The 20,951-nt window shown below is 47.6% G+C and overlaps 1 protein-coding gene across 1 annotated transcript in view; it reads right to left on the reverse strand.

Moving 5' to 3' along the window:
* Positions 1 to 1,007: 1,007 nt before the first annotated feature.
* The window catches only part of Gpatch1 (G-patch domain containing 1), a 43,208-nt gene continuing 23,264 nt past the window's right edge, over positions 1,008 to 20,951 (reverse strand). Inside the window, exons 11-20 of the mRNA XM_057763282.1 lie at positions 19,788 to 20,084; positions 18,809 to 18,987; positions 16,964 to 17,091; positions 14,970 to 15,145; positions 14,479 to 14,645; positions 10,266 to 10,479; positions 8,208 to 8,315; positions 6,965 to 7,062; positions 4,639 to 4,784; positions 1,008 to 1,250 (exon numbers count right to left, since the gene is read on the reverse strand). Of these exons, the coding sequence (XP_057619265.1) occupies positions 1,220 to 1,250; positions 4,639 to 4,784; positions 6,965 to 7,062; positions 8,208 to 8,315; positions 10,266 to 10,479; positions 14,479 to 14,645; positions 14,970 to 15,145; positions 16,964 to 17,091; positions 18,809 to 18,987; positions 19,788 to 20,084 (1,544 nt within the window). The 3' untranslated portion in view covers positions 1,008 to 1,219. The remainder of the gene's footprint in view (positions 1,251 to 4,638; positions 4,785 to 6,964; positions 7,063 to 8,207; positions 8,316 to 10,265; positions 10,480 to 14,478; positions 14,646 to 14,969; positions 15,146 to 16,963; positions 17,092 to 18,808; positions 18,988 to 19,787; positions 20,085 to 20,951) is intronic.

Below are 20,951 nucleotides of genomic sequence, written 5' to 3' on the forward strand. Positions count from 1 at the left end.
CTTGGAGCCGGTCACAGGCACAGCGGGGAACGGTGGCACCGCGTGCTCACACCCGCGCGGAGACCTTCGGATTCACGTGCTGCATCGGGTTCTGCCATTTACCTGCTCCTTTCCTGACTCAGGCAGGACTGCTCCTTTCCAGGCTACATAGCAAGACCCAATCTCGATAGAGAGAAGGGAAGGAAAGCCAGGAGGAAAGTGGGGGCTGGGGGCGGGAATAGAAGATGCCTCCCATTGCAGAGTACCTCCAAAAAATGATCTCCAGTTACATGAGGAAGGAGACTGGAGGTCAAAACCAGGGACCTTACCCTTGAGCCCTCCTGGAGCCTGGCTTCCAGCCACAGGTCAATCTCGGTCCTTCGCCTGTGTAGGGACCCACAACACACCCACTTTGTGTCTGGTAGTGACTAGCAAATGGTCCATAAGCTATGGAATGACCTAGATGGAACAGGACACAGCTTCTGGGGACAGGGTCACACCATTGGTGTATTTACAAGGGAAAGATTCATTACAATTCCAATGACAGCTACAGGCAGAGAGAGAGAGAGAGAGAGAGAGAGAGAGAGAGAGAGAGAATTCTCATGTAGTTAAACAAAGCATGGATTTTCTCGCTTCTTTGGAAGTTGCTCTGTTTCACTGTGTAAAGTCCTCTGAACTTTGGTCCCCCCCCCCCCCCCCCCCCCCCCGCACCTCAAGGTAAGGTGCTGAGATGAAATCGGAGCCTGGTTCAGGGAAGTTCTACCACCTGGCGCCTCCCCAGCGGGACCCAGGCTGCTCCGTCTGCCCACTGGGCTCCAGGCACTGCCCACCGGAGGGGCCCACGCCAAGGATGGCGAGCTTCTTCTCCACCCCTCCTCTTCCGAGACCCAGCTGCCCTCACTGGACTCAGTCATTTTCACACCGAAACCAGAGGAAAAGCCTTCATGCTCCTCTCCTTTTTAGGACCTCCAGGAAATCCCAAGAGAAATCAAGAAGCACATGGAAAAAGCCACTTTAATTGATCTGTTCAGCCTTCTCGCCCCATAACAGGGACTGAAGTTAAAAATAGGAATCAATTTCTGCAACCTTTCAGGGCAGCCTGTGAAATGTCAAGGTTTAAAAACTTATTTTACAGCAAGATTTACATATAAATACATTCTGTACAATGTGTGAGCTGGGAAATCAAGGGACTTCAGCATGGAGGTGATTCCAGGCTGAGGCGAGCCAGGGCGGGACTCCATTACTGCCTCCTTAGCGGGAGACTCTTCAGTCTGCAGAAGGAAACAGGAGAGACAGAGGGGATGAGACACCACTGTGCCATACCCCAACCCTTAATACAGACTTAGACTAGAGCCCAGGCTAGCCCCACATGCACAGAAATCCTCCTGTCTCAGCTCCCAAGTGCTGCGATTGCAAGTATAAATCACCACGGCTGGCTTTAATCCTTAGTTTATTTGTTCAGATTTATTATCATTTTTACATTACGTGTCTGTGTGTGTGCATGCATGTGTGTGTATGTGTATGTGTGTGTGTGTGTATGTGTGCACGCATGTGAGTGCAGGTACTCAAGAGTCCAGAGGAGGGCATCACCTCCCCTAGAACTGGAGTTACAGGCAGCAATGAGCTGCTTGCTCTGGGTGCTGGGCACAAGACTAGGATTCTCTGTAAGAGCAGAGCCGGTGAGCTGCCTCTTTAGTTCTTCAGTCCTCAACTTCAAAATACAAGAAAGTAGGTGCTGGGCATGGTGGTGCACACCTATATTCCCAGCACTCAGGGGCCAAGAAGATCAAAAGTTAGAGATCAGAATGGGCTACATAGCAAGACCTTCTCCCAAAAAGAAAGAACAAAAGGAAGAGATGATCGCAAAGGAAGTCCATGGCCCCTTGACTCAACACAGAGTAGGGCTTCGCTCTAGAGAGAAAACCAAGAACAGAACGGCAACACTCTATTTTTCATTTACATAAAGGAGCACTACAGAGTCAAGGACCAACCAGCTACCGCTGCCTAGATAACACAGAAGCATCTCCTAAACCAGCCACTGAGAGCTTCTATAACATAACCCCATTAGGACTTGAGGAGCTAGCACAGTGTACAGCACTAAGGTGCATAAAATCCTGGGTCTAATCCTCAGCACTGTAAATACAAGGAGAAAAGCTCATACAACTAAATTGCACATGGTTCCTTTAAATAAAACTAAACTTTAGTAGGAGCTGGGCATGCTGTGCCCACTGATAATCCTAGCACTCAGAGGACTGATGGAGGAGGCTGATCCAGGCCAGCCTGGGCTAAATAATGAGATACTATCTCTTTTGTTTGATTGGTTTTTGAGACAGGGTTTCTCTGTGTAGCCTTGGCTGTCCTGGAACTCACTCTGTAGATGACCAGGCTGGCCTCAAACTCAGAGATCCGCCTACCTCTGCCTTCTGAATGCTGGGATTAATGGTGTGCTCCACCATGGCCTGGTTGAGATACTATTTTGGAAAAGGACAAAAGAAGGCAGGCAAGATGGTTCCAAAGGTGAGGGCACCTGTCCCAAGCCTCATGACCCAAGTTTGATCTCTGGAAGTAAGTCCTACTGTTGGCTGGTGGAACACTGGGTCATTGGAGGACTCTCTTTTGCCCTTAAAGCAGACAGTGGGACTCCAGCCTCTTCCTTTTCACTCTGCTCCACATTCCCACCCCAGTTTGCTGCCTCATCTCAGGTCCAAATCAACAGGGACATCTGAGCATCAGCTGGACCCTCCAAAACTGAGAGCCCAGGCTTCTTTTCTCACTACAAGTTGTTGCCTTGGGTATTTGTTACAGTTATGGAAAGCACAGGGGTGTCTAGAGCAATCTGAAGGCCGAAGACCAACAGCACACACCACATCCCTGCCCCTCGGGCTCTGTCACTTGTGTTTGTCTCCTTGGTTTTGTTTTTCTTTGGGTTTTTTTTTTTTTTTTTTTTTTTTTGAGAAAAGATCTCCTGTAGCCCAGGCTGACCCCAAACTTGCTATGCAGGTCAGGATGACTTTGAACTCCCGATCCTCTTGCCTCCCCCTCTCAGGTGCTGGGAATACAGGCACCACTACACCCTTAGGTTTTACAGAAGTTTTACATGTCAAGCAGCACACAGCCACTTGCCTGGGTGTTTGGGTGTTCTGCCTGTGTGACCCCTTGTGCAAGGGTGAGTCTCCCGCAGCAGTGTCCTGTCCATGGCAGCCCTGCTCATCTGAAGATGTCAGGGCTCACATCTGCAAGCCCAGCATTATACAGGGAAAAGCAGAGTCACCATGGCTTTCAGGCCAACCTGTGCGACATAGTGAGTTCCAGGCTGGATGAGCTTAGAGAGTGAGATCTGTCTCAAACAAGGAGGGCAGGACGGGGTATGAGTGGAGCTAACTCATGGGTGTATGATTAATTTGCATTGTTAACATGACTGGATTTGGCATCACCTAGGAGACGCATCCTTGGCCTTCTGTAAGGGTAATCCTAGAGCTATTTAACTGGGAAGATTCACCCTGGATGTGGGTGGCGACATCCCAAGGGCTGGGATCCCAGACTGAACAGAAAGGGATAGAGGAGGAAGCTGGCTGAGTGCCAACCTTCGTCTCTCTGCTACCAGATCCAGGCTGGTGTGATCAGCTGGTCATCCTACACGATGGGTCCATCAGACTGTGAGCCAAAAAGCCCCCTCAATTTGCTCTCTGTCCCTTATTTTATCACAGCATAGAAAAGAGACAGAAAATAGCTGCCAAGGGGTGGGGCTCCCGACCATGGGGTTCACGGGTCTTTAGAACTGGTTTGTGGGAGGAATGTGTTAGGAGCTGCAAGTTAGTAGACCTTCATAGACTGTCTGGTGGGAGTGTGGAAGACCAGAATGCAGACAGGAAGGCAGGACTGCAGAGACCATGCATGAGCTTTCAGAGGGGAACAAGTGGGAACTGGGCTAGAGGTCATTAGTGCTATAGTCTAGGAACTGGGGTGGGCTGGAGAGATGGCTCTAAGGTTAGGAATACTGGCTTCTCTTGCAGAGGACCTGGGTCCAGGTCGAGGTGCCAGCATAGCAGCTAACCACTGCAAGTCTAGCTCCAAGGGATCCAACACCTGCTCCTGGCCCCTGGGTGCATTGCATGCACGTGCAGGGAAACGTTCATACACATAAAATAAATCAATGTTGAAATACATATATTAAACATGCACAGCAATGTGCATATGATGTGTGTTTATAACTGCATGTATGACTGTGTATATGACTGTGCCCGTGTGTGTGTTTATATGATTATGTGTGTGCAACTGCATGCATGTATGAGTGTGTGTGTATGATTGTTCATATGTATATAGTTGTGTTTGTGATTACGTGTATATGATTGCATGTATGTGTGTATGATTGTGTGTGCATGTGTGGTCGTACAGAAGTCTTAAGAGTTACCAGGAGACCAATAGAGGAGGGTAATGTGAGGCAAGAGCTTTTTCTGTTGGCCTGAATCTCTCTCTGTTTCTACTTCACTCCCACTTTGAGGTTTTGAGACACAATATCACACCACGTGGCCCATATTGTCCTCAAACTTGAGATCCTCCTGACTCAGCTTCCCAAAAGATGGGGTGACAGGTGAGGGCCACCACCCCTAAGCCAAAGCCTCTGAGAGCTCTCCGACCACCCCGCCCTCCCCTGGCTACCGTCTCAGCAGCTCCTGGGGGCACAGGTCCGCCATCGCCCCCTCGTCGCCCCCGCTGTCGCTGCTGTCGCTCGCGGAACTGCTGCTTTTCTCCGACTTCTTATTCCTTTGCTTACTTTTGTGCTTGTGCTTCTTGTGTTTCTTTTTCTAGGAAAAAAGAAAATATAAACGCGGGTTAAGACGTGATAGAAACAAACGGGCTTCCCTGGATGACTCAGCAAAATAAAGAATTTGAGCGAGCAGGGGCCGGGGAGTGGCTCAGACGGCAAAGTTCTTGTTGACCAAGCTCAGGCACGTACTGTCCCAGCAGTGGCGAGTTCCAGGTTCAGTGAGAGACCCTATCTCAAATAGGTGGAGGGGGCTGGGCACGTACCTTTAATCCCAGCACTCAGGAGGCAAAGGCAGGTAGAGCTCTGTGAGTTCAAGGCCAGCCTGGTCTAAACAGTGAATTCTAGAAGAGCCAGGGCTACATTAAAAAACCCAGTCTAAAAAAACCAAAAAATCCACATCCAGCACACACACAAAAGGTGTAGAAAGGTTGACTGTGATGCTTGATACTGACCTCTGGCCTCCAAATGCACATTTGAACTCACAAATTTTCAAACACACACACGCTAACCTAGGGGCATGGGGTAAGCTGCCTGTGGGGTTGGGATTATTGTTTAGTGTATTTGGAATACACTAAATATTTAGAATATTTGCCTAGAACCCACCAGTGAGGGGCTGGCAGCATAGCTCAGTAGTTAAAGGCTTAGAATTCCCCTGAGAGGGGCTGGGAACTGGGCTCAAAGGTAGACCTCTGTCATATAAAATGACCTGGGCTGAAAAGAAAGAGAAAAAATAAAACAACTATACCAGGCATGTGTTTGGTTGCTTGATGGAGGAAGGTCATTGGTTAAATAATAAAGAAACTGCCTAGGCCCATTTGATAGGCCAACCCTTAGATAGGCGGAGTAAACAGAACAGAATGCTGGGAGAAAGAAGCCGAGTCAGGCAGTCGCCATGATTCTCCCACTCCAGAAAGACGCAGGTTAAGATCTTTCCTGGTAAGCCACCTTGTGGTGTTACACAGATTATTAGAAATGGGTTAGATCAATATGTAAGAGTTAGCCAATAAGAGGCTAGAACTAATGGGTCAGGAAGTGTTTAAAAGAATACAGTTTCTGTGTAATTATTTCGGGTATAAAGCTAGCTGTGTGGGCAGATGGGTGGTGGAATGCAGCCTGCCGCTCCTCACAACAGTTGCTGGAAAACAAAACTTTTTTTTTTTTTAAGACTTTTAAAAAAATTAAAATTCTCCTTTGGAGTGCACTTTGGCCTAATGGTGGCAGCCAGACACTTAACAGCTGTAACACATTAAACTGCGCACATGCTGGTCTCCTCAACACATCCACAAAGGACACAGCAGAACCACAGAGATGCAGGCGGGATCCTTGCGATTCCACCTCCATCTTCCTACCACCTGACTTGTTGGTTGGACGAGCACTGGGCAAGGCAGAGAGAAAAGGAAGTGGTCACTGAAGAGCAGGGGTAAGAACACATGGGTTTGGTTTCCAACACTGTGTGAATTTTCGCTCCGTGTGGTATGGCTTCTCACTGACTGTACTCTGGACTGGGCCACACAGGTACCCGCCGTGCACCAACCAGACTGTAGGTTATGAGCCATAAAGAGCACATGGACGACGAGAGAGGGGATGTGACAGGGAATCCATCACCCTTCCTTCTTCTCAAGTTTCCTTCCCTTCCAATGACCACTAAGGACCAAGAGCTCAGTCCTTAGTAACAATGAGGTGGCTGGGAGCAGTGTTATTATTTAATGTCTAGTATAAAGTACCTCAAATCCTCTTTTAACTTTCTTTATTTTTACGTATATGGGTGTTCTGCCTGTATATATGTTGGTACACCACATGCATGTCGTGCCAGCAGAGGCCAGAGGAGGGCATCAGATCCCCTGGAACTGGAGCTATAGTTGTGAGCCATCCTGAGGGTGCCAGAACACAAACTTTGGTCCTCTGCACAGGCAGCCAGTATGCTTACCACTGGGCATCTCTACTTACCTACATATCTATCTCTCTATATCCATCCATCCATCCATCCATCCATCCATCCATCCATCCATCCACTTTTTAGTCTTTAGTCTTTAGTATTTATAATTTTCTGCTCTAAAACAAAAAAACAAGGTTTCTGAAAAAATAAAGAGTTAGCATTGGATGTGAACAAGTCTGTCAAGGCACCGAGGGACCCATGTCCCTCCTGGGCCAGGAGCTGCTCTGGGCTTCTCAGGACACTCCCACACGTCTCTGCACTCTCGGGAGGGAGGCACTCACCTTCTCTTTCTTTCGTCTGTGCTCTTTCTTGGTCTTATGTTTTTCTTTGCTCTTCTTAGGTTTCTCTTTTTGAGGTGTCTCAAGTTTCTGACGAGTATCTGGGGGTATAATGAACACGTGAGCAGCAGGAAGAATGTGAAAACTGACCATTAAAAAGGCTCTGCAGTTTTCTAACCACACTGTCAGTCAGATATTTCAAAATTTTACCTCCCCAGAGTTTTCTTTTAATCCTACTTTTTGAAAATGGACCAAGTTATTCACTGTATAATGGATGGCGAGGGCATTCTGGAAAATGTGCCTCAAAAAGCCACAGAGCACTTCAGCCAGCAAGTACTAACATCAACCTGGACCAAAGATCCGTGGGCCAAAGCCAAGAGAAACATGCTTGCTGGCACTCTTTGAAAGTTGGGGTCAACAATCACGCCAGTATCTAGGTATGAATACCACAGGAAGCTTCGTGGTGGGCAGTGGAATCATGGGCCACTTATCTAAGTAGGCCATGCAATCATACTTGCTAGCCTGGCCTTCAGAGCCACGGCAGAAACCTTGTCTGAACATTTTCACAGGGATGTTAGCATGTGACCCCTGCACAGAAGCTGCTGAAGATGCTGGGGAGGAGGGCTGGCCTTGTCTACAGCCGAATGAAGAGGCTGATTTTATTTGTTCTGTTAGCCCAAAGTCCAACAGAACCTGAAATACTCTTCTGTACACAGTGCCCCATCCATCATCTTTTTTTTTTTTTTTTTTTTGAGACAAGGTCTCACTTGTAGCCCTGGCTGTCTTGGTACTTGCTCTGTAGACCAGGCTGGCCTTGAACTCACAGAGATCCACCTGCCTCTGCCTCCCTCCTGAGTGCTGGAAGTAAAGGTGTGTGCATCACCACAACTGACTCTTCCTTTCCAAAAGTGATTTTTTAATTTTTAAGGCAGGGGCTGATGAGCCTCCAACTTGTGATCCTCCTGCCTCAGTGTCGCGAGTGCTGGGGTTATAGCACCATATCAGCCCTGTAAAATGACAACACTTAAGACGCTTCCAACATCTCCAGGCTGAGAAGAAAAGGCATGTTGAGCTTTGATACTTAAAGAAACAACCGTGGCTCAGACACTCGGTGGGGGCACTGAGTGTCCATGGTGACTGTAATTGGAAACACAAGTGAACACTTGGTGTGGAGTTAGGGGGACGGGTGGGGGTACATTATTGGCGCTGTTCCTTTGCAGGGGCGGCACATGGGGCCTGGACTCACTGGGGCAGAAGACGGGAGGCAGCCGTGGTCCGAACTCTTCTCGCTCATCCATCTGTACCTTCTGGATGGGGAAGGGCACTGCGGGCGCACAGGGCTCTGGCTCAGCAGCTGAGGAAGAGCAGTGTATTAGTTTCACCCATCAAATGCTAATGCATTTGAGTCTTGGCGCCTTTGCCATTGGACACTGCACTCTGTTCGCTCTGCTGAAGCAGCCAGTGTGGCGCACACAGTGATGGACACGGTGGAGGCCACCTCTACCTGCGGACACTGGAGCTGGGAGGTCAGCATACTAGGTCACACACAACCAAGAGTGTGGCAGGTTGTCCACAAGAAGCCACTGTAGCTAGGGACATACACTCTAGATCTTTTTTTTTCTTGAGGCCATCTTACGTAGCCCAGGTTAATCTTGAACTCGCTATGTAGCTGAGGATGGCTTCCTGTCTATACACCAGTTCTGGGCTGTGTACAATCTATGGGATGCTGGGGACCGAACCTAAGCCCGTGTGTGTGTGTGTGTGTGTGTGTGTGTGTGTGTGTGTTAGACAGGCACTCTGCCACATGGTTATATTGTAACTTTTTAACATTTTTGTTGAAAGAGGGTCTCACTGTGTAGTGCTGGCTGTCCTAGAACTCACTATGCAGACAAAACTGTCCTCTGTCTCCTGAGTGCTTGGGTTTAAGGTGTGTGCCACCATGCCCAACCTACTTTTAAACTTTTAGATTTTAAATATTCACTATATAATTAAAAACAATAAGAGTTTATCTACAGGAAAAAAGAAACCAATATTGCAATCATCTAAAAATAAACATTGTATCATATCTCTGTATGACTTCCTAGTCAAGGGCCTTCAGGATATACTCAGGTGTATCAGGGCAGACAGAACCTCCCAGGATGCAGATGGGAAACCACCCATGGCTCCAGCATCCCAAAGTCTCCTACTTCAGATAGTCTCTCTTTTTTTCTTTTCTTTTCTTTTTTTTTTTTTAATCTGGAGTGCTCAAGACAATGCACAGAACAAGCAGGCCAGTTTTCTGGGCAAGTGTGGAAAGAAGGAATGAGAGCAGACCCTCTTACCAAGGGTTAGTATGTCAGGCCATGCCCGCTTGAGCCAACCAAAGCCTACCACATCCCATAGACAGCGGAACCTAAACATCCTTGTATGCCTTGGGACCAGATGTTTCCCAGAACTCTAGCACTCCCTCGGCAACCAGGGAAAAAGAGAAAGAACCCAGAATCTTGCCCAAGCTAGATATTGAGCTCTACCCACAACCCTTAAAAAAAAAAAAGGAAAACATTTTTAAAAGAAAAATTGTACTTTTCAATTCTTCTTAACTAGGCTAAGTTGGGAAAACAACAATGTCAAACACAACTATCTTTAAAGCATACATCAGCAATGTGAACTGATTTTAAAAAGAGCTAGTAACCAAGACTCTGCTCATGTAAATTAAAATATAATGAGAGGGGTGGAGATGGAGGGATGCTGGAGAGAAGGCTCAGTCCACAAAATGCTTGCCACCCAAGTATGATCCCAGAACCCACATAAAAAGTCCGGTGCGATGGCATATATTTGTAACTTCAGAGCTAGAATCTTGGGGCTTGATAGCCCATGAGCCTCAGGTACCCATGAGACCTAATCTCAAAAAGCAAAGTAGTTGTTTATGGAGGCATGGAACCCAAAAAGCAAGGTTCAGGAGGCACACTTAAGGCTGATCTCTGGCCCCAGTGTGTATGCACGCACACAGGCACACCTGTACACATCAACACACACATACATATGCACACAGATGCAAATGCACACAGTATCTGTGTGTGTGCACGCGTGCGTGTATTATGAGGTATCACTGATTACTGTCAGTTGTCCTGGTTTAAGGTGGCAAAGCCAGATGTGGTGCAAACCTGTAGTCCTGGGGCCTGGAGGCGGAGAAAGGAGATCAGCGGTTTCAGCCCGGACTCAGAAGGTTTAAGGCCAGACAGGGCTTCCTACCAGCCTGTCTCACCACACACAAACAAGACTGCACCTCAACCTCTCAGTGCCCCAGTCAGGGAGGTGACCGTACCATGCGTCACAGGGGTCTCCCCAGCAGCAGCCTCCTGGGAACTTTTAAAGCTGGCCTCCTCGGTGTGCTCTTGATTGTCTTCACTGTCGCCTGGCTCCTCCTCTGAGGATGAAGACTGTTCATCAGAAGAACTGGCAAAGATGGCCTTGAATATATCCATGGAAGGGCGGCTACGTTCCCCTTCCATCTGCGTATCCACACCTTTGTCTACAGTCTGCGTTAACAGGGAAATAAGAGTCAGGAATAAAGGAACTCAATGCCTTGAAACACACACAGGCACACATAAACACATGGTTAAGATTGGCCTTAGGGGGATGGACAGATGGCTCAGCGGTTAAGAGCACTGGCTGCTCTTCTAGAGAACCTGGTTCGATTTCCAGCACCCACATGACAGCTCACATCCGCCTGTCACTCCATTCGGGGATCAGACTTCCTCTTCTGGCCTCGGCAGGTCCTGCACGCATACGACGCACAGGTGTGCATGCAGGCAAAACACTCATACACATTTTTAAAAACGGCTTAGGGTATCTACTACCACTGCCTAACCGAGCATGTCGCATTTCCCTCTCTCTGTGGGGCTCGTCTAGAATACGCTCAGGAAGCATAAGCGGCTGAGGCCCTTTCTGCAGACTGGCCATTAACAGACCCATGGAGGACCCAGATAGATGAAGCTGAGATAATGCCTCTGCGTGGTCTTAAGACTCCATCCAGGCCTTTGATGTGCAATATTAAATTAATCAAGAAACCAGCTTAAGTGGTACAACCTGCAATCCCAGCACTGGGGAGACAGAGGCAGGGGGATTGCACTTTGAAGCCAGCCTGAGCTACAGAGTGCAATTCTGTCTCAGAAAAGCAAATAAAAGCCGTGTGGAAAATGTTTAAGAGAAATCTGGAGACTCCTCTCTCTCCACACAGCAAGAAGGAAGCCAGGACATGGGTTAAAATGGCCACACACCTCCTTGGCAATTGCTGAGGGCTGTTCCTAAATGAGGTTGAGAGATGAGCACTGAGGCCGACAGAAGGAAGAGGCGGTGACTTTGTATGAGCCTGATTCTGTAAGCAAGGAGCAGAGGTGTGAAGGAGGCAGTCGGCTCTCACACAGCCGTCATGAGGATAACACAAGTCTGCCTTTTCCCCTAACTGCGTAGGGGGCCCAGCCCAGCGTGGGTTTTGCCAGTATCTAGTTTGGGGCCTGGACTGTGTAAGAGCAGAGGGCACCGAGCACGGAGCAGCGGGCAAGCCAGGATGCTTATTCTCTCTGCTCCTGACGGCGGGATGACGCCTGTGACTCACGGCTTGAGTCCCCACCCTCAACAGTGTTCTGTGACCTGGAAGTGTCACCAAATAAACCCTTTCCTCCTCTCTGCTGCCTTCTGTCAGGGATGTGTCACAGCAACAGAAATGAGATCCGAGTGGGTTGTGGACAACCGAGGAGACCTCAGAGGGCTGTGGACGACCGAGGAGACCTCAGAGGGCTATGGACGACAGAGGAGACCTCAGAGGGCTGTGGACGACCGAGGAGACCTGAGAGGGCTATGGACGACAGAGGAGACCTCAGAGGGCTGTGGACGACCGAGGAGACCTGAGAGGGCTATGGACGACAGAGGAGACCTCAGAGGGCTGTGGACGACAGAGGAGACCTCAGAGGGCTGTGGACGACAGAGGAGACCTCAGAGGGCTGTGGACGACAGAGGAGACCTGAGAGGGCTGTGGACGACCGAGGAGACCTGAGAGGGCTATGGACGACAGAGGAGACCTGAGAGGGCTATGGACGACAGAGGAGACCTGAGAGGGCTGTGGACGACCGAGGGGACTGCAGTGTGGGAATCAGATATTGAAAGGACAAACATGCTGGCTTTACCAGACTTTAGTTTTTCTTTTTCTGAGACAGGGTCTTTCTATGTATCCCTGGATGGCCTGGAACTCTCTGTGTAGATCAGACTGGCCTCAAACTCACGGAGATCTGCTTGCCTCTGACTACTGAGTGCTGGAATTAAAGGTGTGCGAAACCACACCTGGCTTCATATTTCTTTAAGTAGTTGTTATAACTATGCTCCAAGAACAAGGTCAAATAAATAAAAAGATTTCATTTAAAGTCTTAGCAAAAAAATAAAGGAAAAATGGATATTTTAGAGGTAGAAAATATAAGAATCAAAAAAAATTTAATCCACTGCAGAGCTGGCTGCAGAGGCATGTGCTTACAGTCTCATCTACTGGGAGCATGGGGCTGGAGAACTGGGGGAGCCCAGCCACTACAAGCCATTTGGGCAACACAGCAAAACCCTACAGCCAATAACTGAAACAAACAAAACTCATTATCTGTATTCAAGTAGAATGGAGACACCACCAGAAAGTCTACAGTTCAACAAAAATGCACCGCTTTGAATGAAGGAGAGAAAAAAGAGAAACTACAAAAATAAACAGAAACTTGTAGGATAATATCCAAAGACCATAATGATCCTGTCATTAGAATCCCAGGATGGACTGCCCTAGTTTGACTATGAAACACCCCACCTGTGATGGTTTGAAAGAAAACGGGCCCCAAAGGGAGTGGGACTATTAGGGAAGTGTGTGACTGTGGAGGTGGGCTTTGAGGGCTCATATGTGCTCAAGCCACACCCAGTGAGACAGACCACTTTCTGTTGTCTACGGCTCAAGATGTAGAACTCTCAGTTCCTTCTCCAGCACCATGTCTGCCTGCACGCTGCCATGTCCCACCATGAAGATAACAGATTAAACCTCTGAACTGCAAGTCCCATGATTAAATGTTTTCCTTTGTAAGAGTTGCCATGGCCATGGTGCCAACACTAACTAAGCCAGAGAGTGAACACAGGTCAGGTGTGGTGGTCCACATTTTGGAATTCCAGCATTCGGGAGGTGGAGGTAGGAGGTTTAGAAATTCAGGGAGATTGAAGCTAGCCTTGCGCTACATGGGACTGTCTTCAAAAGCAAGAATGAATATGAAAAAAGGTATAGAAACTACACATATGATAATTGGACAACTAAATAAAAAAATCAATAATTATGTTAACATAAATATTTAAAATATAAGATTATCAAAAGCATTTTAACTAACACCCAAGGGCATGTTATTTATACGAAATCCACTTTAAATATAATGATATTGATGGGTTAAAGGTGAAAAGATTGAGCTGGGCGTGGTAATCACATGCCTGTAATCCCAGCACTTGGAAGCTGGAGCAGGAAGCTGAAGAGTTCAGGGCCGGGCTGTCTACACAGTAAGACCTTGTCTCAAAAGGGGGCAAAGCAGGCTGATGAGATGGTTCAGAGAGCAAAGGTGCTTGCTGCCCAGCCTGACGACCTGAGTTCAATCCCTGAACACGGTAGAAGGAGAGAACCCACTCTCATAGGCTGTACTCTGACCCACATTGATGTGGGATTCCCCTCTGTACGCTGTGAATACCACTGGTTAATAAAGAAACTGTTTTGGGCATATAACAGAGCAGGGCAGAACAGAGACAGGCAGAGAAAACTAAACTGAATGCTGGGAGAAGGAAGGCGGAGTTGAGAGAAGACATAGAGCCTCTGCCAGAGACAGACATGCTGAAACCCTGCCAGTAAGCCACGAGCCTCACGGAAAATATAAAATAATGGAGATGGGTTAATTCTAGATGTAAGAGCTGGCTAGCAATACGCTTAAGTAATTGGCCAAGCAGTGATTTAATTAATACAGTTTCTGTGTGATTATTTCGGGTCTGAGCTATCGGTGGTCCTTACAACACCACATATGTGCAAACAGTAAAGTAAACAAAATAAGGGAACCCAGGGACATCTTCAACACAAAAATGACTGCTTAGCATTCAGAAAGTTGTATCTTCTCATATGAATACATTAAGTCTGGTCTCGATGGTTTATGCTAAGCGAGTGCTGCTCTGGCCAGAGGAAGCATGGATCCTCTTCTAGAACAGTCAGAGCTACGATTGTATCGCAAGTCCTGTGGGCACAAGTCAGGCACACCCCAGAGGCACATCCATCTGCTGTTGGTTTCCATTAGCAAAGCTGTTCTGGAAACATGTGTCCTCAGCTACTGACACAGCTGCCTATGGTCTCCTTCACACTCACTGCAGACCCGGGGAGTTGCAGCGGAGGCTGTTCAGCTACTTAAGAGGACTCCTGCTACCAAGTAGAGAACACATCACATACAGAAGGGCCCAGGACACAGTCGCCAGCAGAGACAGCCGAGGCCCCATACCTTGTCTGGGTGTGGCTCCGGGATCTGTTCCTCCTCCTTGTTTCCTGAGGTGCTGGGTTCTTGTCTTGGCGGGCCAACTTTTGATCTGGCCTGACTTAAAAACTCACTAATGGAATCCTCCTTCTTCTCCCATTTGGATGTGTCCCATCGTGATGGCTTCCTGGATTCTAAAAGGCAGGAACCCGACAGAACACTGGGTTTAGTGAACAGAAGGTAAATTCTTCAAAGCTCAGAATTTGGGACACCTTGGGTGGGCCAGGCTCTGCACACAGTCCTGGGGATACAGCAGGCACGGGGCAGACCCAAGCTCTAAGGTTAAACACAGGCCTGGCCTGACTGACAGGTGCTGATGAGAAGTTACAAGCAATTCTCAAGGGGGGCGAGTCTGCATCACGATTGCACTTAGGGCTGGACCACCCCCTACTCTGCCTTGAAGCCCGTGAGGGGTTGAGACCTGGGTCAGTGCCTAGGTCCCAGGGAACTCTACTCACTGTCAGGACCCCGCTGCTGCTGCTGCTGCTGCTGCTGCTGCTGCTGCTGCTGCTGCTGTGGGGCTTTTTCACTGGGTGTTGGGGCTGTGGGCGGAGGGGTTGGCTCTGGGAGCGTCAGGAAATTGAAGACTGAGTATTTGTCCCGCTTCACTCTGGGTAAGCCGACTAATGTTGAGCTGGGGTTGGGGTAAGAATGGAAAGAGATGGAATTTTAACAACAGCTGGGATGAAGCCCTCTTCCTAAGAGACTTGCTGTCTCTCATCGGCTCTCCAGCTAGGCCACAGGGGCTCAAGATATTTCTACTTCTCAAAGCAGTTCAGGAAGGCAGAACCCATGACATCAGAGCTCTTGAGTTTTCCCTGTTAGAGTAAGGACTGTTGGGCATGATGGCGCATGCCTTAAATCCCAGCATGCAAGAGGCAGAGGTAGGCAGATCTCTGAGAGTTCAAAGCCAGGTAGGGATACACAGTGAGACTTTGTCTTAAAAAGTCTTAGAAAAAAAGCATAAGGACTAGAGCTTTTCGCTTCAAAAATGGCTTTACACTAAAGGAAAGCGCCACAGCTAGAATCTACATTTTCCAGACAAGGTGTATTCTACAGTATATGCTTCCTGTGAATGTTTATATCAAATAAGAAGCTAAACTTGGATTTTTGAATTGATTTATTCATTTTATGTGTGTGAGTGCTTACCCACATGTATGTATGTATGTATGTATGTATGTATGTATGTATGTATGTATGTATATCATACACATGTCTGGTGCCCATGGAGGTCAGAAGAGGGCATCAGATCCCCTGCAACTGGAGTTGCAGATGGTGTGAACCACCATGTGGCTGCTGGGAACCAAACCTGGTCCTCTGCAAGAGCAGCCAGTGCTCTAAACCACCAAGTCATTTCTAAAGTTGTATAAAGAGAATTTAAAAACAAGGCGTTAGGCTGAAGAGGGGGTCCAGCGGCAGAGAGCTTGCCTAGCATGTGCAGGGCCCCATGTCTGATCCTAGCAGGCTGCCAAGCATGCAAAGGGAAAAGAAAACACAAATAATGTTGCTGTTGTTTGACATAAAGTCTCTCTATTACATAGACCAGGCCTCTTCCTCTCAAGTGCTGGGATCAAAGGCAGGTACCACCATGTCCAGCTGTAAGAAACATTTTTAAAGTAAAATGTATGAGAATCATTTTTAAATGGCACAGAGCTAGGTGGTGGCGGCACACACCCTTAATCCTAGCACTGGGGACACAGAGGTAGGTGGATCTCTGTGAGCTGGAGGCCAGCCTGATCTACAAAGTGAGTTCCAGGGTAGCCAGGGCTGTTACAGAGAAACCCTGTCCCAAAAGAAACAAACAAACAATAAAAACAAAAACAAACCAAAAAACAAAAAGGGAACCTGAAGACATTAAGAAATGGAATAAAGTTTATCTTATTTTAGCAATGGATTTAGAGATCACAATATATATGGCAAACACAGACACATGAATCAAAATTAAAAGAGGGTGGAGCAATGGCTCAGCAGTTAAGACTGGTTGAGGACCTGGGCTGGGTTCCTAGTACCTATGTCCTGTAACTCCAGCTTCAGGGGACCTGACACTCTCTGTTGTACACTTTGAGGCCTCACATACACACACAGAGAGATACATACACATCAACAAACACACACACACAATTTAAAGTTCAAGCAAATGTGCAAAAGTTGCAACTCCCAATATTTAAAAGTTAAGTTCCTCTAGAAAAAGGGAATGAAAGTACAGAATGAGCCTAGACGGTGCTGGAAAGCGGCTCAGTGGTTAAGAGTATTACTGCTCTTACCGAGGACCCAAGCTAGGTTTCCAGCACCCACGTGGTGGCTCACAACCATCTGTAACTCCAGTTCCAGGGGATTCAATGCCCACATGCTGGCAAAACACAAAATAAATCTAAGAAATGTTTTTCTTAAGTGAGGTTTAGTGGAGTGGATACAGTTTTTACTGATGTAAACATAGGCTAATCCAACTTACCCTGGATAAGGGTCAGGGACATTAAACCTCTTACACAGAAGCTTGTCAGGGTGCCACTCAAAAGTGTCTCGGGTGAGCTTCCCAAACATCTTCATCTTCACAGCTGACTGCTTGTCACTGACGTCATTCTAGGAAGAGACGGACAGTCTGTATGATGTAGTCAGAGCCTTCCGTGTTAGAGATATCCGCAGGTAAGATAACACAGTGCTCTTGCAGAGAACCCAAGTCCCATTCCTAACACCAAGTCCAGCAGCTCACAACCACTCCAGCTCCAGGGCATCCAAACCCCGTCCTGGCCTCCACAGGCAACTGCACTCACGTGCAAATACTCACATGTACAAACACACATATATGAAGATGACTTTTTTTTTTGAGTTGAGGTTTCTCTGTGTGGCCCTGGCTGTCCTAGAACTCAATCTATAACCAGGCTGGTCTCGAACTCACAGAGATCCACCTGCCTCTGTCTCCCGAGTGCTGGGATTAAAGGTGTGAGCCACCACTGCCCAGTTGAAGAATTTTTAAAAGCCAGTAAAAACAAATCTTAAAAATGTATGTCAGGAGACAGAGACAGGTAGATCTCTATGAGTATGAAGCAGACTTGTTTACATAGCAAGTTCCAAGCTAGCCTGGAACCATGTGTCAAACACAAACAAACAAGAAAAGGTCAGAGCTGGAGAGACAGCTCAGTAATTAAGAACACTGGCTGCTCTTCCAGAGGACCCAAGTTTGATTCCTAGCACCAGGATGGTTCAACCGTCTGGAACTATACTTCCAGGGAATCTAACACTGTCTAGCCTCTGAGGGCACCAGGCATGCATGTGGTACAGAGAAATACATGAAGACAAAACACTCATACATATAAAATTATATGTATGTGTGTGTGTGTGTGTATGTATATATGTCACTAAATTTCATACCATTGTACTTACCAAAAATAAATAAATAAATAAATAAACTTGAACTATCAAAGAGTTTGGGTTGCTACACTGCTTAAATATCTCATAATCTAAACATCAAATCATTTCTTACCCTACTATGCTATGTGCATTTTTCTCTTTTCACTGATTTAAAATATTGAAGTGCATGGTGTTTTTAATTTTAAAATTACTAGGAGGGGCTGCGGAGATGGCTAAGTCAGAAGTGCTTGCCACATAAGCATGAGGGAGCGAGTTCACATCCCCAGAACCCAGGTAAAGGCTGGGTACAAGAGCCTGTGTCCAGAATCCAGCCCGGGCAGGGGAGACAGGTGGGCCCCTGCAGTTTACTGGCTAGCTCCCCTAGCTCAATCAATGAGCTCCTAGTTCAGACCCTGCCTCAAAAAAACAAGGTGAAGCCAGATGTGGTGGCTCACACCTGTAATCTCAGTAATTAGAAGGCTGAGGCAGGACAAACAGGAATTCTAGGCCAGCTGGCCTATATGAGACCCTGTCACAGAAAACTACATGAATTACAGAGTAATTGAGAAAGACATTTCAATGCTGACCTTAGGCTTCTACACGCACACATATGCACATATACATATACACATATGCACATATACATATGCATATATACATATACACACGTGTACATATACACATAGGCATATGCACATATACATACACACATATACATATACACATATACATATACACATATGTACATATACATCAGATTACCTAAGACACACTCGCACATCCAAATAAAATTACATACACAAATTAAAACTGACTAGAGAGCTTGGGAAGGTAGCCTGGTGGTTAGACTGTGGACATACCACGTATGCAAGCCTGGGTTCAGTTCAATCCCTACAACTGCAAAAACACAAAATAAAATTCACCAGGTAGGCACAAGATGGCGACAGACCTCTTGGTCTCGAGGAACTTCAACCTGATCAGAGTCGTCTTCCTCCTTGGCATGAGTGAACCTGGAGGACAGGGTGGAGTGGGAGGACACGTAGAGCTGGGCTGCCCGAGCAAACTCCTCCCGCTCGCGGCTTCGCTCCCACTCCGTCATGCTGGGGTCCAGGCATCGTTCCAGAGCATCTGTGTACAGGGAATGAGGCACCATTTTACTCCCGGGAAAACACGGTGTCTGAGGGACAGCACTGGATGGACACCATTGTGCTGTGCACTTCCTCGGGGGCAAATGTCCCGACTCTTGTTGGAGACAGAGTGCACTGGGAGCTACCTCCAGGCAGTACTACTCTGTCCTTCATAAGATGCTCCTCCTTTTTCAGATTCATCTTACTTTCCGTGTATGAATGTTTTGCCTACAAGCGTCTTTGTGCACCATGTGTGTGCCTGTTGGAACCTCTGGACCTAAAGTTATGGGTGGTTATAACTGCCTTGTGGGCGCTGGGAATCAAATTTGGGTCCTCTGCAAGAGTAGCCATGCTCTTAACTGCTGAGTGATCTCTCCAGCCCCGATTCAGTAAGACATTTTTATTGACTTCTACCTATTAATGGCACAGAGAGACCTAGAGAACTGATGCTTGGCTGAGGACACTGGTCCATCCAACTATGCCTGTGCTCAGGGAGAAAACCTTATCCTTTTTCTGTAATTTTGTTTTGTTTTGTCTTTTACTGAAACAAGAACTTGGTACATAGCTGGGACCAGTCTTGAACTCTTGATCCTGCTGCCTCAGACACCCCAGTGCTGGGGTTATAGGCTTAACTGTTTCTACCATGTGTTTGCTTTTCAGGGTCAAATGTGAGGGCCCAAAACTTTTACACTGTTTGTACCAAGGCGAGCAAAGCCGATGACTGATCAGGGAGTTTCAACTCTCAGTCTGTGAGCAGGAGGAACACAGAGAGGCTGTCAGCCCAGCCAGGCCAGCACCCACCTTTCTGACCCTTCTTCATGTGTACTAAGAACTCTTCATATCGCCTCTGCTTTTCTGGCTCTTTGGCAAAAGGCTTGAAGTTGCTGGCTCTTGTGGGGGCTGCCCCACTGCCCGGGGCCAGGTGCCATGGGCTGGCTGTGAGGTCCGGCGTGGAGGCCTGCGCTCTGCTGATTGAAGCGCTCTGGGCCAGACTCCGGGCCTTGGCTTGAGCTGCCTTCAGGTCAGTTGCCTGCTTCATTTCTTTAATTCTTTCTTTGTCTTTTTGGGACAGAAACTCCAACACTGAAGTAGCTGACCCTGGATAAAAAAATAACAAGAGACGGAAAACAGATGTATCTCCTGCTGTACACAGTCACTATCACATCATTACATAATCAGAGATGAGTGTTTATGCTTACTGTCTCATCAATATTTATATATCCCTCTGGACTATATATTCGCATAATAATGGGGCAGTTGACAAAAATGCAGGTGGCTATAGGTACAACCGAGACAGAGCAAATGCCCAGACTATGCAAAGCCCTGTGTTCCGTGCCCAGGACGAGGACTCTGAACCACAGGTGGTTATGGTCATGTTCCCACAGTCCTCGCCCTGAGCACTCATACCACAGAAGCTCACTGCACACCAACTCCCCAGAGATGCTAGCCCAGGGCCTGGGGGATGAAGCAGGTGAGGTCCTTCCTCTCACTCAAGCTAAAGAGCACCCTGCTGTGGAAAAACAGTGATGGTTCATACCTGTAATCCTGGTATCTGGGGGGACTAAAGCAGGATTATCATGAGTTCAAGGCCAACCTGAGCTACAGACTAAGGCCTTGTCTCTAAATAAATGAATAGGCTGGTAAGATGGTTCAGAGGGACGATCTAGTTCAGTTCCCAGGACCCACATGGCGGAAGGAGAGAACTGACTCTTACAAGGTGTCCCTTGACTTCCATACAGGCGTGGTGGCATGCACACACACACAGACACATACATACACAGACACATAGGCAGATACAGTGAGGTGCCAGGCATGGTGGTACGGACACACACACACACACACACACAGACACGTACATACACAGACACATAGGCAGATACAGTGAAGGTGCCAGGCATGGTGGTACGGACACACACACAGACACACACACACACATACAGACACGTACATACACAGACACATAGG

The sequence above is a fragment of the Chionomys nivalis genome, chromosome 2 (genome assembly GCF_950005125.1).
Source record: "Chionomys nivalis chromosome 2, mChiNiv1.1, whole genome shotgun sequence".
Classification (NCBI taxonomy): Eukaryota; Metazoa; Chordata; class Mammalia; order Rodentia; family Cricetidae; genus Chionomys; species Chionomys nivalis.